At 37.8% G+C, this 16,084-nt stretch overlaps 1 protein-coding gene across 3 annotated transcripts in view; it reads left to right on the plus strand.

The window, feature by feature from the left end:
- Positions 1-16,084, plus strand: part of plpbp (pyridoxal phosphate binding protein) — a 170,508-nt gene that overhangs the window by 49,309 nt on the left and 105,115 nt on the right. For all 3 annotated transcript variants that reach the window (XM_035380335.1, XM_035380333.1, XM_035380334.1), the window contains 2 exons: positions 14,106-14,141; positions 14,233-14,308. In XM_035380335.1, coding sequence (XP_035236226.1) covers positions 14,106-14,141; positions 14,233-14,308 — 112 coding nt within the window. The remainder of the gene's footprint in view (positions 1-14,105; positions 14,142-14,232; positions 14,309-16,084) is intronic.

Here is a 16,084-nt window from a genome sequence, read left to right on the forward strand (position 1 = left end):
GGCTGATTAGATATTTGCGAGCAGATATTTGCAAGCAGTTGAATAGGTGTACCTATTGAAGTGGCCGGTGAGTGTATATACACACACACAGTGAGCTCCATAATGTTTGGGGCAAAGACTTTTTTGTTGATTTGGCTCTGTACTCCACAATTTTAGATTTGTATTCAAACAATTCACATGCGGTTAAAGTTCAGATTCTCAGCTGTTTATCAAGGAGTATTAGTTTATACACTTTGGTTTCACCATGTAGACATTACAACACTTTTTATACACCGTCCCCCCATTTCAGGGCACCACAAATGGCTTCAGAGGTGATTCTGATTCGCAGGTGTGTTCAGTTGTTTCTTTAGTGCAGGTATAAGAGCTTTCAGTATCTAGTCTTGATTATAGGCTTTTGATTGCCTTTGGAGTCTGTTATCTGAAGCCAGTTGAACATGCATTTCATGTTCAACTGACTTTAGGCAACTAGCTTCTGGAATAAGCAAGAGCTGAAGATGGTTGCAGTACTGTCCTGGCAGAGCATCACCACGGATGATACTCAGTACCTGGTGATGTATGGGTCACTAACTTCAATTAGTCAGTGCATGCAAAAGGTATGGGAAGTAGTATGTACTTCTTTCATTTACATGAATTGATACATTCATCTACTTGAGTCACATGCAAAATTCGGTATTACCGGTCCTAAGGAGGAACCGGACTTGTGGAAGTCCACAATTTGTTTTCTGAGGTCTTGGCTGAGTTGCTTGGATTTTCCCATGGTATCAAGGGCAAAAAGGCAGTGGCTCTAAAGGTAGGCCCTGAAATACAGCCACAGGTGCCAATTAAACTCCAAATTAACTCCTAATTGTGACAACTGACCAATCAGAAGCTTCTAAAAAGTCATTTACATCAATTTCTGGAATCGTCCAGACTGTTTAAAGTGATAGTCAACTTGGTGCATGTAAACTTCTGACCCACTGGAATTCTGATATAGTGAATTAAATCTGAAATAAATCTGTCTCTAATCAATTTTTAAAAATTACCTGTGATGTGAACAAACTAGATGCCCTAATTGAATTTCCAAATGAAATGTATGCTAACATGACTTGTTCAGAGATGTGAAAAACTGAGTTTGAATATCTTTAGCCTAGGTATATGTCAATTTTTGGCCTCAACTGTAGCACCACCCTGTCATTTAACCCTTTGGGGTCTGAGGGTAAAATGAGGCACACTGGTGATTGTGCCATGCTCTGACATTTGTGTAAATTTCATCAACTTTATATGCTGTAATTCCAAAGTGTTTCATATCTCTGTTTTCAGCACAAACTCAGCTACAATAATATGGCAGCAGTAAGTAGGTCATAATCATATGTGGATTGCAAATTTCTCTAAAACACAAACTGTAAACAGTAGTTTTGAACATGCACAGGAATGTTGTAATAAAACACACTAAACAATTGTAACTAAGATTTTTGGTCACTGAAATGTGTTCATCAAGGTCTTGGGTATTAAAAGATGACAAAATATTTTAGCAAATCCAATGAGAAATATAAAATAAATTGCTAAAGGTTAGTGTTGTGACAACTCTTTTTCAACACCAGGTGAGAATGGGAGGGCAAATGGCCTTTCTGTAATGAATATGCATTGGGTAGGAGGACCTGCCAGCTAAGTAGGCTATTCACACATGGCCGCATGCCTCCCCACCACTAAGACAAAGACTCAGTGAGCCATTTAGAAGACAGAAACAAAGACACCTTTTGATTTTCAGAACATTTATTGAAGCAAACTATACGCATGGAAGATGAGATGAGACTGGTGTACTCTTGCAACGCTTACGTGGCCTCTTAGCTAGTGGTGAACTAGGCCGTGTTTCCTGATCAGCATCTCTGTAAATATGATAAAAACAAAATTGTTAGGAAATGTGACATCAAATCAAACTTTATTTATACAGCACATTTCCTTCAACAGGTGAAAATTAAATGTGCTTTACAAAAAAGGGGCAAACCACTAACTAAACAAAACAAAACTTAGGAAATGTGACATGGTTACATCATATACAAACAAAGAACCACCGGCGGAGCTCTCGACCCCAGAGGGTTAATCGGACTGATTCTTTGGGGTTGCTTTCAAGATTGAATTATCAATGGACACTCCCAAGTTTCATCACTTCTTGTCAAACTGTTTGGGATTTATTAGCTTTTTGGTAAGCTAATTCATTGGCTTACTGTGGACATGTTTTTAGCATAGTGACATTTCTTATGCTGGGATTTTAGATATGTGAGTAGATGGTTTATTCCAAGTTTTGTGCAAATTGGTCAAAGCATCTAGGAAGAGATGAAGTTTTTCAAAAAATTCTAAATGGTGCAAAATCTAACCTCGCAAACGTTTTTGAGGTAGTGATTATTTTGTTCTATGAGAGGAGAGGAATCTAGCTAAAAAAATTAGGTCAAAGGATTCGGCAATTAGGCTATAACCTGTCAAAGGTTTTCAACTATTTGCTGTAGTGCCACCAAGTGGCCAATCAAGGCCATAATTGCTCAATTACCATTTGGAGTACCACTCGATCAATGTGCCAAGTTTGGTCAAAACCGACAAAAATAACAGCGGAAGAAAAAAAGAATAAATATTGTTGCATGCAGCGATGCGCAAGGTCCGAGCAGACTTTTAATCCTAAATTTAGTCATACCCGTTCCTTGCAAGGTTGTGTATGCAGGTTTTTGTTGTCGCCAATTATACTGGACACCATAGCTAATTACCTGAATATGTTAAATTCAGGTTAAACTGTTGATTAGACAACAATACGTTTTTTTTCATTTGGGACACAGGATCAGTCTTCAACTATTTGATTTACTAAATAAATCACTGTTAAAATTAAACAATTAAGAGCGTAAATTGGCATCAAATACAGGAACAGATATGGTCCTCCTTGCCCACCCCTGATCAACATCATACAAATATAGTTTTGCTGAGACCCATGTGCGCTACTAATCCGTACAGTTTTCGAGTATATAAACCAAGTCTAGAATTAAAGTAAATAGCATAATTTCTGCATCCGAGAAAAATGCAATTCAACATGCAGGCATCATTTTTCATATAGACAGTATCTTTATCAAACTTTTAATGAGAACAGTGCTCTCAAAATTTATGGAACTTTCATGCAAATAAATCACTATAGGAGATGCTGTATAAGTGTTTTTCATTTTATTTAAATAGTGAATATATCACAAGTGCAGTGCTAAGGGTCCAAAACAAAGCCTTGTTCTTTGTGAGCAGAGGAATGCAATGTCATTGGGCTCATGTTCATATGAAAATGTGGTCACAAGTTATGGCTGTTTAAATATTTAAAATTCAATGAATTGCTATAGCACCACAAAGTGGCAAATAACCTGGTTGAATCCTTTTCTTCTTTTCAGGTTCGACACAAAATTATCTATTGTTTCTACATTTTTTAACCTATCAACACCGTTCAGATTTTGTTTTATTTAGACTGATGTGTCCAACAAATTAATAAAAGTTTCCATCCTATAAAACAAGTCTAGATTTAATTAACGTAATTTGAATAATATTTGCATAAAAATGAAAATGTAATTTAACATATGGGGGTAGTACCATCAACCCCTGGGCAAAACCACTGCTGTTTTTTGCGCCTTACTTGCACACCCCATGTCCATGCTTCCGTGAGTGTCGTCGTTTTATATAAGCCAATCGAGGACTGAGATGGCAGGTATGCCATCATTAACTTCTGTACCTTCTGATCTCATGTAAACACAGAATTCACCAAAAACTTTGCACGTCCACACAACCAATCCCCAAACTTGGCTTATTTTGCATTATTTTTTTCTACTCCTTTTTTCAGCTGATTACATCATCACAAATATTCCACCACTGTCAATAATTTCCTCATTGGACATTTTGCTACAACTGGCAGTGAGAACATCTCATCTTGAAATGAACCAATTGCAGGACATTTGAAACACAGGCAAAAGGATGTTGCAAAAACTTTGTAGTAGCCATTTTGGTTTTATGTGGAAGCAAGCTTGCTTGCTAACTAATAATTGCCACAAACGGACATGTACAAATAATATGAAAACCTTGTCTGTATGCGTGTCTCCCTCTCTCTAGGTATTATCATCTTATGATTCATACATTTTTATATGCATTATTGTTATCAGTTATTCATAACAAACCCAGTACAAAAAGAAATGACATCTCCACATTTTCAGTGTAAAAAATGTGAAGTTACTCTTGCGTACAAAGCACTGTCTAGTCCAATCTAGGCTATGTTACCCTGGGGGGGAAAAAAGGTTTTGTTCTAAATACAGTATATGTCCCCAACTACTCCCTGGCTCTTTAATGTAAATTAATTTGATCCAATGTATTTTTTTTTTAATGTTATAAAAATCTAATTTGTCATTGAAGTTTATAACGTTGTTAAAGATGCTCTGTATGCAATTGTGGAGTCTTAATTATAATGTGGAATTTTCTATTAAGTCTTTAATATACAGAACAAACAGAACTTTACATTACATTTCTTAGGCAGACGCTTTTATCCAAAGCAACGTACAATAAGTGCATACCGAAGGTCATTAGAACAACTCCAAAACACAGGTCCGATAAGGTACAATACTCATTATGAAACAGTTATCCATAGCCATGAACAAATTGAGTCCCATTCACACAGCAAGCATAGGCTAGGTAAGTCTATCTAGGAGGCATAACGACAAGCCACAGCATCAAGATAACGATAACAACAAAGTGCTACAGGAACAAATTAGAAGTGATAAGAATGATCCTAGATTTGAGTTCCCTATAGAGTACTGAGTTAGTCCAGGTACAGTCTGAAGAGATGCGTCTTCAGACCACGGTGGATGATGGGACATGACTGTGTGGTTTGTAAAGGAATGGGGGGGGTTCATTCCACCACTGGGTAGCTTGGGTGGGGAAGCTCCGGGGTTCGGACAAGCAAGAACCATTCACCCGTATAGCAGGGAGTGCAAGTCGCCCTGCTGCAGTGGTCGAGATGGTGTGTAGGGTTGAATCAAGTCCTGTAGGTAGGTGAGGGCTGTCCTGTTGGCGGCAGTGAAGGCCAGGGTCAGGACTTTGAACATGATCCTAACGGTGGCCGGTATCCAGTGGATTGACGTCAGCAGGGGAGTGACGTGAGAACTTGTGAGGAAGGCTTTACCTGACAGTTAAATCAACAAAGTAATCCAAGAAGATTTAAGCAAAATCCAGAAGTGGGAATAAACCTCTCAAATTGAATTCAGTATAGTATATTCAGTATCATACGTGGGAAACAAAAACATAAGGTGGGACTACTTTATTGGAGGAACAAAATTGGAATGTGCTCAATTTGAAAAAGACTTTGGAGTAATAGTTCAAAGCCTTTCAGGTTTTAGGCTGTGTTGTAGCAGTTAAAAAGGCCAACAGGATGCTGGGATATATAGCCAAAGGTATTGAGTATGAATCGAAGGAAGTTATACTTATGTCATGCAATACATTTGTTAGACCACACTTGGAGTATTGTGTGTAGTTCTGGGAATCATATTACAAGAAAGATATACAGGGAGTGGGCTGAAGAGGAGAGTAGACTGAGAAAAGTGATCAACCCACGCATGTGTACTCGTATGAACGAGGGAGGGAATCCGTTGGATATTTAACTGCATTTATGCTTGTGGTAAGGAAAGGAGGCTATTTCCTCTGTTTTATTTATAATCAGTCCTGTTAGTATGTTTTGGAGGTTCTGCCCACAATGACACTTGTGCAATTGATCCTTTTATATATACCTCCCCCCTCCCCCCACCCACATCCGGTTTCTACATAGCTAAACCATTGTCCAAGAAAACCACATGACTCAGTAGATGAGATGAGAGGATTGGTCATGACGGCAACTGTCCCTGAAAAAAAAAAACTTATCTATGTAAATTACCGTGTGCGTGCGTACATAAGTGCGTGTCCATGCACGTGCTTGTGCGATTAGGCCTGGCTTGAAGTTGGCTTTCCAATTGATCCCAAAGGTGTTGGGTGGGGTTGAGGTCAGGGCTCTGTGCAGGCCGGTCAAGTTCTTCCACACCGTTCTCGACAAAACCGTTTACACATGGTCCTACAGTTAAGCCCAAAATTATACCCATGCCAAATTTTGAGTTATAGTGAATTTTTATTTGATGAATAGGTTTCTTCTGGCTGGAAATGACATAAGAAGGTGACAAAAGACGGTATGACATTGTGTTAGAGATATTAATGAAAAATGTTACCTTTCTATGTTTTTGCCACGTCCAAAATTATTCATACCCTTTGAAATTGTCGCAAATTCTTGAGGAAATGCAAGCTTCTATACAATTCCAAATGGTCCTGGTAATTTCTACCATGTTCTAGAGCAGTAATTATCAACTGGCGGCCCGCGGGCCACATCCTTCCCATCCGGCCCGCAGAATATTAATGAATTCAGAAAATGTGAGGAGGAAAAAAATCAGTTTCGATATTTAGTATATCTAGCATTTTTTTTCTTTCTATATTGAAGCAACCCCAAAAACAACTACACAACCCGATGCAGGAGTCAGGCCTACCTTAATTGAATTGTAACCATGCACTGCATTCAGCAGGGCACTCTTCCATCACATGTACTGATAATTTGCCAGCATCCCTTTAAATAGGAATTTGGTAAGATTACAACCCTCTGCATGCACAGTTCATTCTCCCATCATGTGTGCAGCCCACATTACTGCCAACACTACCGCACTGTCTGAGCCAAAGGACTACATGTATTGATTATATTACTGGAGTGAATATATTTTATATGATATTTCAGTTAACCAGCAGATAATAGCCTAATGCAAAGTACACAGTTCATACCTTGTTAACACCTTCTGCTAGCTAGCTGTTACCATGTGATGTAGCTTGATTGAGCATGTTAATTGAGTTTTAATTAATCTATTTTCATTCATTCTTTATTGTAAAACATTTACTTTATAAATGAGTTGTTCACTTTAAACCCTAAGGCCTATTCTGACAGCGGTATTAATTCAGTTTATCGTTTAGTTTATATTCACCAATGAAAATAATACATTTTGTCATGTTTTTGTTTACAAAAGTGAGTTGTTGTTTTGTTATGTTTTGTTTTCATCATGGAATAAGGGATCGTAACGAATATTTTTTGTTGACTAAATTAACGCTATGTGATAAGTAGGCTATTTTTATCGCTGTGAAGCGGCATGGAGACGTTGTCTAAATATTGGTAATTTTGGACAAGCAGTTAGCTTCTCCTCAAAACTTTCTGTCTTTGGTCACGTAGTGTGCTGCCGACGTTACTTAGCACTACTCACGGTATACTGCTCGTCACTAGAACTGCGGGGTCAACTGACCCCTTGTGCAGTAAAATGGAATGTATTTTGTTAATGTTTATTCCACATGTCTGTCATTCCTTGACTTTTTCTAAAAACTCGCGCTTCAACTGTCTATGTAAATAGAATTCACTCGGAAGACTGTTTTTAGGGGTTTTTTTAGGTGTTAAGAGAAAAGTCTTTTTTTTTGGAGGCGGGTCATAGGGAATGTTTGCAATTATGTCCGCATATGACATGGTAAATGCAGCCTGAGCAAATAGGGCTATATTTCCATTTTATTCCCATTATTTCCCGTTAATTCCCTTTATTTCCCATTAATTCACGTTAATTCCCATAGAAAGTTTCCAACTTGAATATTCCTGGAATTTTGCAACCCTAATCAGGACTGCATTCTGCAATTATATTACCTGAATTACAGATTTTAACCATCACTCAATAGTGAACTGCCTCCTTAGCGGAGGTCTGCGCTCTACTGAGAGCATTTTCTAGTTGTAGTTAATAATGTAGTTATTATTATGGATTCCCCATGTTTTTTAGGAGTCTGTTCACACTGATATAGGCTAATAAAAATATACATTTTGTAAGAAAGTTAAAAATTAAACAATAATAGGCTAATTAGGCCTAAATAAATTTAAATTGTTATTTTAAAGTACGGCCCTCGCAGTGTCTACTTAGAAAAATTCTGGCCCTTGGACAAATGTATTTGATAACCCCTGTTCTAGAGCATTCTAATCAACTATAAATTGAGAACAGCTGATGCAGTTGTTCTCTAGTCAGTTTCTAGTCAATTGCAAGTCATGGCTAAAACCAAAGAGCTTAGTGAGGACTTCCGGTTGCGCATTGTGGCTGCTCACAAGAAGGGGAAAGGCTACAAAGCTATATCCAAGTGTTTTCCAGTGCCAGTGGCCACAGTGCAAAGCATCATCAAAAAGTACAAGGAGTTCCACACTGTGAGAAATCTCAAAGGGTATGGTAGGAAGCCAAAAGTGACCCCTGTGCTGGCAAGAATGGTAGTGCGAGAGGCCAAGAAGAATCCAAGGATCACCACCAAGGCCATCCCGAAGAATCTGAGCAATTCTGGTACCAACATCTCAAGGCAAACATTCCAGCGGACACTGCACAAGGCTGGCCTCCATGGACGCCGACCAAGGAGGACTCCACTTCACCAAGACAGGCACACAAAAGCTTGCCTAGCCTTCGCAAAATCTCACCTGGACAAAGAAGAAAGCTTTTGGTCATCAATTCTGTGGTCGAACGAGACGAAATGGAGTTGTTTGGACACAGGGACGTGGCTTTCGTTTGGCGAAAGAAAAGAGAAGCATTAAACCCCAAGAACACCATCCCCATGGTGGGGGGAATGTAATGCTTTGGAGGTGTTTTTCAACCAATGGGCCAGGCAACTTTGTCAAAGTAAACAGCATCATGAGAAAAGAGGACTACACAGAAAACAATATCAACATTTTTGAGTGACCCAGCAAGAGTCCAGACCTGAATCCCATCGAGAATCTGTTGAGGGAACTAAAGACCAGAGTGATGGCAAGGAAGCCTTCCAACCTCAAGGACCTGGAGATCTTCGCAAAAGAGGAGTGGTCCAAAATTCAGGTGGAGACGTGCAGAAAGCTTGTTGGCAATTATAAGAACCGTTTGACTGCTGTGATAGCAAATAAAGGCTTTGCCATTGATTACTGTGAAAGGGTATGAATAAATTTGGACATGGAATGTTCTGTCAAAATGTTTTATAAAAAGACAAACATAAAAATAGGTCATATTTTTCACAATGTCTTAACGTCTTGTCACCTTCTTATGTCATTTCCAGCCAGAAGACACCTGTTCGTCAAATAAAAGTTCACTATAACTCAAAATTTGGCTTGGGTATGAATAATTTTGGGCTTAACTGTATGTGGACCTCTATATATTGGAAAGCAGAAATGTTCCAACATCCAATATAAAGCCTTCCCAGTAGAGTGGAGGTTGTTATTGCTGCAAAGGGAGGACCAACTCCATATTATTTGCTATAATTTTTAATTAATTTTTCATTTTCTAGATGTTGGATGTCAGGTGTCCACAAATATTTGGGCATGTAGTGTGGTCTTACAGTTGCACTCTTAGGCTACACTTCCACCATCACGTGTAAGCAGTTTGGTCAGGTATGTGTACCAAGCATAGAAATACTCATTACAATTAATATTACATAATTTAACCATTACAAATGCCAACCCTGTCCCCACTCACACACACACACTCAACACTACACCCCTGTGCACGTATTTCCTCCTCGGTTTTGTGTTCTCCTTTCTCTTACCATCCCTGTTTGTTTTTGTCATTTTTTGTTTTTCACCATAGTACATAAATCTAATATTGCTAAACAATATGCCATGTATGTATATACTGCATGGGTACATGTATACCTTTAAAATATGTACAGTGTGTACATCTATGTGTATATGTGTTATGTTAACCTAGCTAAAATGCTGAAATGTCATAAAATGTGTTTTTATATTTTATCAATAGTTTAATTAACTAGCATCCTAGCAGTAGCATTAGTCGTTACCATGTTGGCTAGTCAGTGAATCCTGTTATGGTTGTAAGCTTTTTGCTTCATTAGCTTTACTTCTATGGGACATGGGCATATGTACATCAATATATACTACATTGCCAAAAGTATGTGGACACCCGAACATCTCACTCATATGTGCTTGTTGATCTCATTCCAAAACCATGGGCATAAATATGGAGTTGGTACCCCCTTTGCACTCCACCCTTCTGGGAAGGCTTTCCACTAGATTTTGGAACATGGCTGCAGGGATTCTCTTCTTTTCAGCCACAAGCGCATTAGTGAGGTCAGGCACTGATGTTGGGTGATAAGGCCTGGCTTGCAGTCGGCATTCCAATTCATCCCAAAGGTGTCAGCCAACGCTTGACATTGCACATGGTGATCTGGTTTGTGTGCGGCTGCTCGGCGATGATAATCCGTTTCCAGAAGGTTCTGGTGCTGACGTTGCTTCGAGATGCAGTCTGCAGGGATTAAAGTTCTCCGTCGCTATGATGGATTTCCGTCAATTTTATTCCAGAGAGGCCATGTATGAGATCAGTGTAGATGCGAAGGGGGGGGGGAAAGCAACGGGAGAGGGGTGTTACAGGACTTAGGAATTGTGCTACCAGGTGATAGTTTTCTGATTTGTACAGGTATACAATCTACTTGGATGTCGGTAATTATATATATATATATATATATATATATATATATATATATACAAACACACACGCACACACATATATATGTATATATATATATATATATATATATATATATATAGCCTTACAGCCTATATTTCTCGTTAGGCCATAATATTCTCGGATGCCTAATCCGTCTTTTGACTAGAATGCTGATAACGTAGGCTTGGTTCCCCATGTCCATTTCAGATAGGCTATGGCTGTAGGCTATAATGTTACAATGTTCTTTTAATAGTGCTATTTTATTTACATTAGCCTACTTATGAATTTTGCCATACGATTGTCTACTATCAGTTCCTTATGTTGTAATGGAGACGGATCGGGTAATGGAGCCCTATAGGCTAGCCTGCTGGAAGACTGGGCCTTCTCTTAGGCTACTAATTAAAGCCACAAACTGAAAATCATACACTTCCTTTCTTGACAATATAACAATAATATGTATAATAACAAAACGATCGGAAACGATAATATAGCCCCACAGTGTATTGAAGTAGACTAATCAATTAATCATGTCTCGGCGGACGCGCACACATTCAACTTTAGTCTACACGCAATATTTATAGATATCACTCTTTCTGGCCCGAAGAGAGTTGAACCAGGTTTTCCCATCAGAGCAGTAGGCTGTGCTATTTTCCCACTACTATAACACAAGCAATTCTGGTCTTTCAATATGACACCTGGCTTGGATGCTGAGTGATGTGACACAACTCTCAAGCCTCGATAGGGACATTAAAGTGACTCATGATGGGCCCTTTTCTTGTTTTTTGCCAAACTGGTTGACGTTGAAGATGTAGATTTACGTATCTTATACAATACTAATGACTCTAAACTATTGGCTAGTGGCTACAAGTTGGCATATTATACATGTGATGATTGGATGCTCACTTTGCTGTAGATCCATGCCTCACCTTGAAATTAAAGCAGGTGCTGCAGTTAATTTTCCAAATCGCGTAGCTAGCCATTTCTGTCAACGTTAGCTAGCATAATCTCTTTGCTAGCTGTTAACTAAATTATAGCTGAGGTGCCTAACATTATCCCTTTACTAGGATCTTTTTAGTAGGGCAAACTCTCATGTCCAGCTAGCAAGATAACTGTGTAACTAATTTGATTTGTTGTAACTTCAAATTTTTGATGTCTTAGACGAGGCTACTGTATGCTATTGTATGCCCATCGTGGGAAGTAGCCTATATTTTGCTTTTGTTAGTTGTCTGATGTAAAACAGCTATTTTGAAACCTCGATATCACTAACCCCAGTTTAATGTTCAATATCTAATTACAACAGCTGCGGGTATCAAGATCAACCTGTCTCTTGACAACATGAGCAAGACCTTTTACTTTTTTATATTTTTATTAGGGCTGTCAATCGATTAAAATATTTAATGGCAAATTAATCACATTTTTTATCTGTTCAAAATGTACCTTAAAGGGATATTTTTCAAGTGTTTAATATTCTTATCAACATATGCTTGCTTTATGCAAATGTATGTTTATTTATTATTGGAAATAGTACTCACAACAATGTAGCGTGTCCAACTTTACGCTTATAAAGGTTCACTAAAACATCCCGTTTTTTTAAGCATTAGCACAACACAATGGACCTCAATGCATCGCAACAACAGACACATTGTACAACACGTACATTGGTCAGCTAAATTTTTCCATTACTCAAAGATCATTCCCTGGATCCCTCGCACTTCTAAAGCAAATCACACAAGGTAATTGTGTCCAACCTCACATGGGGAAAATAAAGGCTCACAAAACATCCCCTTTTACTATGTGGGATCAAAACAGGATGATACAAAATAAAACAAACAATAAATAGGCTAAAGTGAGCAGGAAACAGTGGAAAGGGAGTATAATACAGAACTCTAGGACTTGAACTAAGATATTGCAGTTAGGCTATACTTCCATTTCTTTGGATACAACAGGTAGGCTATACTTCTATTTCTTTGCACCAAGCCCGTTGCTTAAACAGACAAGCCTGTTTATCTTGTTGGACGACAGGGCAGCTCGCTTCCTCTGAAAAATATGCCCAGACAATGAAAAACTGCGTTCACGCTGTTTTACTTGGGAAAACATGGATTCCCACAGAAAACGCTGTTTTATTTTATTGTTAAGGAGTATATTAAACCAGTAAATAGAGTGAAACCGCAAAACTAGTTAGGGTTGTAGTAGTACTGAAATGTAAATATGGTATCACTGTCAGGTGTTTCATTATATCATTTGCAGCATTTATTTCTGAGCAAAATAATGTTTCCTAGCTATGCTGGCTAACGAAAAAAGTTTCTGATGGATATTGTAACTTAAAAATTTCACATATTGCTATAAAGAATGGGAAACAAACGATAATAACGCACATCACATAGTCACACAGCCAAATGAAAATGCATAAAAAGCCTAAATACACCATTTTCCTTTCTTACCACGAACTACAAATGCCGCCATTTATCTTACTGTGACGTCACCAATCCGAAAGTCTGAAAAGTCGGAGCTCAGAAATGATGTTCGAATATCCGACCTATAATTCTGAGTTCGACGACCGTTCAGTTGCTTTTTTCACAAGTCGGACCTCGTTTTTTACTAGTTCCGAGTTCTCTTGAAGGCAGCATAAGGGTCGGGCAAACGTTCATCATAACAGAACGTGCGTTAATGCGTAAAAAAAAAATAGTGGCGTTAAAATGAATTTGCGTTAACGCGTTATCGCGTTAACTTTGACAGCCCTAATTTTTATATACGTTTTATATTGCTTAGTAGTGAGCTAGCCAGCATTATGGTCCACTGTGACTTATGTAACTTAGTATTACTATTCGATCTTGGGTCAAAATAGTCTCAAAAGTATGCTAGCCATCTACACTGCTTCAAAACTGTATCTATAGTCGTAGCAAAATCACAGCAAAGTTGTCTCAATTCTTTTGAGTGCATATAGAAAGCCATCAATGCCAAAACCTCTTTAAAAAGTCTCATCATGGTTATTTTTGTTTTGGCATAGATGACTTTCCATACCTATGGAAAGCCATCTGTGGAACTACTAATTTAGCATAACGTTACATGAAGTTGAATAAACATTGCATACATTTACACAAAAATGCTTAGCTAGCTCAATGTTGATGTTACTAAAATTTTAGATGTAAAACAAGTGTCCTTATCATCCATTTCAGCTTTTGCAATCACAAGTTGATATCGCTTTTTTTTTTTTGCAAAATATTGAATATGCTGCCTTGAATGGGCACCTCTGCTTTGGCATTGTTCAGAAATCGGTCTTTTTCACCCAGCGTTCTATAGTGTTATTGCAACACATCAGCTTCCAGCTGTGTAGAATGCTGGTGATAACAGTTTAGGATGCTGATCAGCTGTTTATAATAAAACCAGCACAGTAATGGGTAACTGTATATTTGGCATGACAGAGTTAGAACACAGAGTCAGAACACCTACTTTATTAAATAAAGGACATGGGGTGTGCAAACAGTTTAAAAGTAAAATGGACAGCTTGTCAAGCTGGTAATGGTCTATCCATGGATTCTAACACCTTTTTCCTGTTTCAAATTGTATCAGGTCAGTGAACTTGTGGATAAATCTTCAAATCCTCAGGTTGGTTTTTTAAATTACTGTTTTCATTTTAGATTTTGAACATTTTTACTTGTTGTCTGCCTATTGTTTTATTTAATTTTTTTCATTTCAGATTTTGTCATTGTGTCCAGAAATCAAATGGCATTTCATTGGGCACCTACAGAAGAATAATGTCAACAAACTATTGGGTGAGTTCCTCACATCCCTTTTCATCTTCCCCTCCCAAGAATTTTGGACCATATAATGGAAACTTTTAATTCATAATTACAATTGTATATCCTTAACCCCTTCGCGCAAAAGCCCAATCTGCCCAATACTTGCCCATTCAGGGGGTACCTTATTTAAAGCTCTTTAACTCCAGATGTGAGCATCACAGAGAATTGACAAATGGCTTAAATGAAGCAGGACACAGTTGCACCATTTACAATACTAACTTAGTTTAGATTAGTTTATATTCATAATGTTGTAGAGTGCCACAAATGCAATTGTCTAGGCAAAAAATCTAAAATGAATTTGCTCTTTATAGTTTACGTTGTTAAACTGCATTTTTATGAGACTGATATAACGAATTAACCAAGTAACATAGAGTAGTGTGTCACTAACCAATAACACAAACTAACCTTCGTTAAATGGTAGTACTGCCAAGCTCTTATGTTTAGCCATTGCAAAATCATAATTTCCTCGTATAATCTTATATTATGCAAGTTATTGTTTTCAATTAGCCTATTACCATCACATTATAATAATCAATAAATGTATATTCTTTAAATCGCTGTCGTGTCCCTGTTATTTCAATAAGTTGGGCTCTACTGACGTCTCGAATTCTGATTGGTTGTTGAAACTCCATTCATCTGAGTAAACCTCACTACAATGGTGAAATATATAAAAATACCCTTTAATAAAAGCTTCTTAATAAAAGAATCTGCACGTTAACCATTTGTTAGCCATTGTTCGATTAAAAATCTAAAATTGTGGAGTAGAGCCAAATCAAGCGGAAAAACATTATGGTGGTTGCTGTTTGAATGCTAGTTCTGACTCCAGCACCCACACCCCCCTCCAACCCCCCGCGACCCTGCCCAGGATAAATAAGTGAGTATAGATAGTGGATTGATGAGAGGTCAATTAAATGTAAGCATTTTATTCACACTACACTATTGCTTGCACTATTCAAATTCTGCATACATAAATTGTTGAAACATCCTTGTTAGGTTATAGGGGAATTCTTAGTACAGCATGTTTCATCCTAACATCTCAGTGTCCTCAAAATGCCCAAATTTTAATACTTCCAATATTAACAAAAATGATGAAAAATTTCCTTCGCTGAACTCAACTCTTCTCATACTGGTGGTGGTCTGTTAATTTTGTTGATGAAAACTATGACAAAAAATATTAATCAACTTCATTTTTTGCTCTTTTCATGCAGATACTTTGCTCGTTTAGCATGTTTGTTCATTCACTTCCGGTTCCAGAAGAACCAAAATTTTAAGTTGTAATGCGTTCATCAGTTAATTGTTTGTTCACTGTGCATTACTAATCTCAAATGCAAGGTGCGCCCTCAGTTCAATGTTGGTGACAATCAAAGGGCGCAATCTCCCAAATTGCTTATATATGTACTTAAACATTAGTTATTTTGATCCAATCAACCTAACACAATGAAACTATCATGTTTATCTTCCCTGTAACCATTATAACCAGCTTTACTTTACTTGCTATATCTGGTTGTCAGAGCAAAAGTCTATTTCTTTTGCTCCCATTATTTTCTCTGCATTATAATTATTTGGTTGAATATTGATCAATATCAGTTTGTGAAGCTGTTTTGTCATTTAATATTTTTTCATAGCTAGCTATGAAAAAATATTAACTGGCCGTATAACTTCACTAGCTACCACATTTGCCTTGCTGGCTGAAATTTGGGCCAACTAGCTGACCATAAGGCCTATATAGCTGAGCCAAAATGTCAGCTA

This window comes from Anguilla anguilla, chromosome 10 (genome assembly GCF_013347855.1).
Source record: "Anguilla anguilla isolate fAngAng1 chromosome 10, fAngAng1.pri, whole genome shotgun sequence".
NCBI classification, from domain to species: Eukaryota; Metazoa; Chordata; class Actinopteri; order Anguilliformes; family Anguillidae; genus Anguilla; species Anguilla anguilla.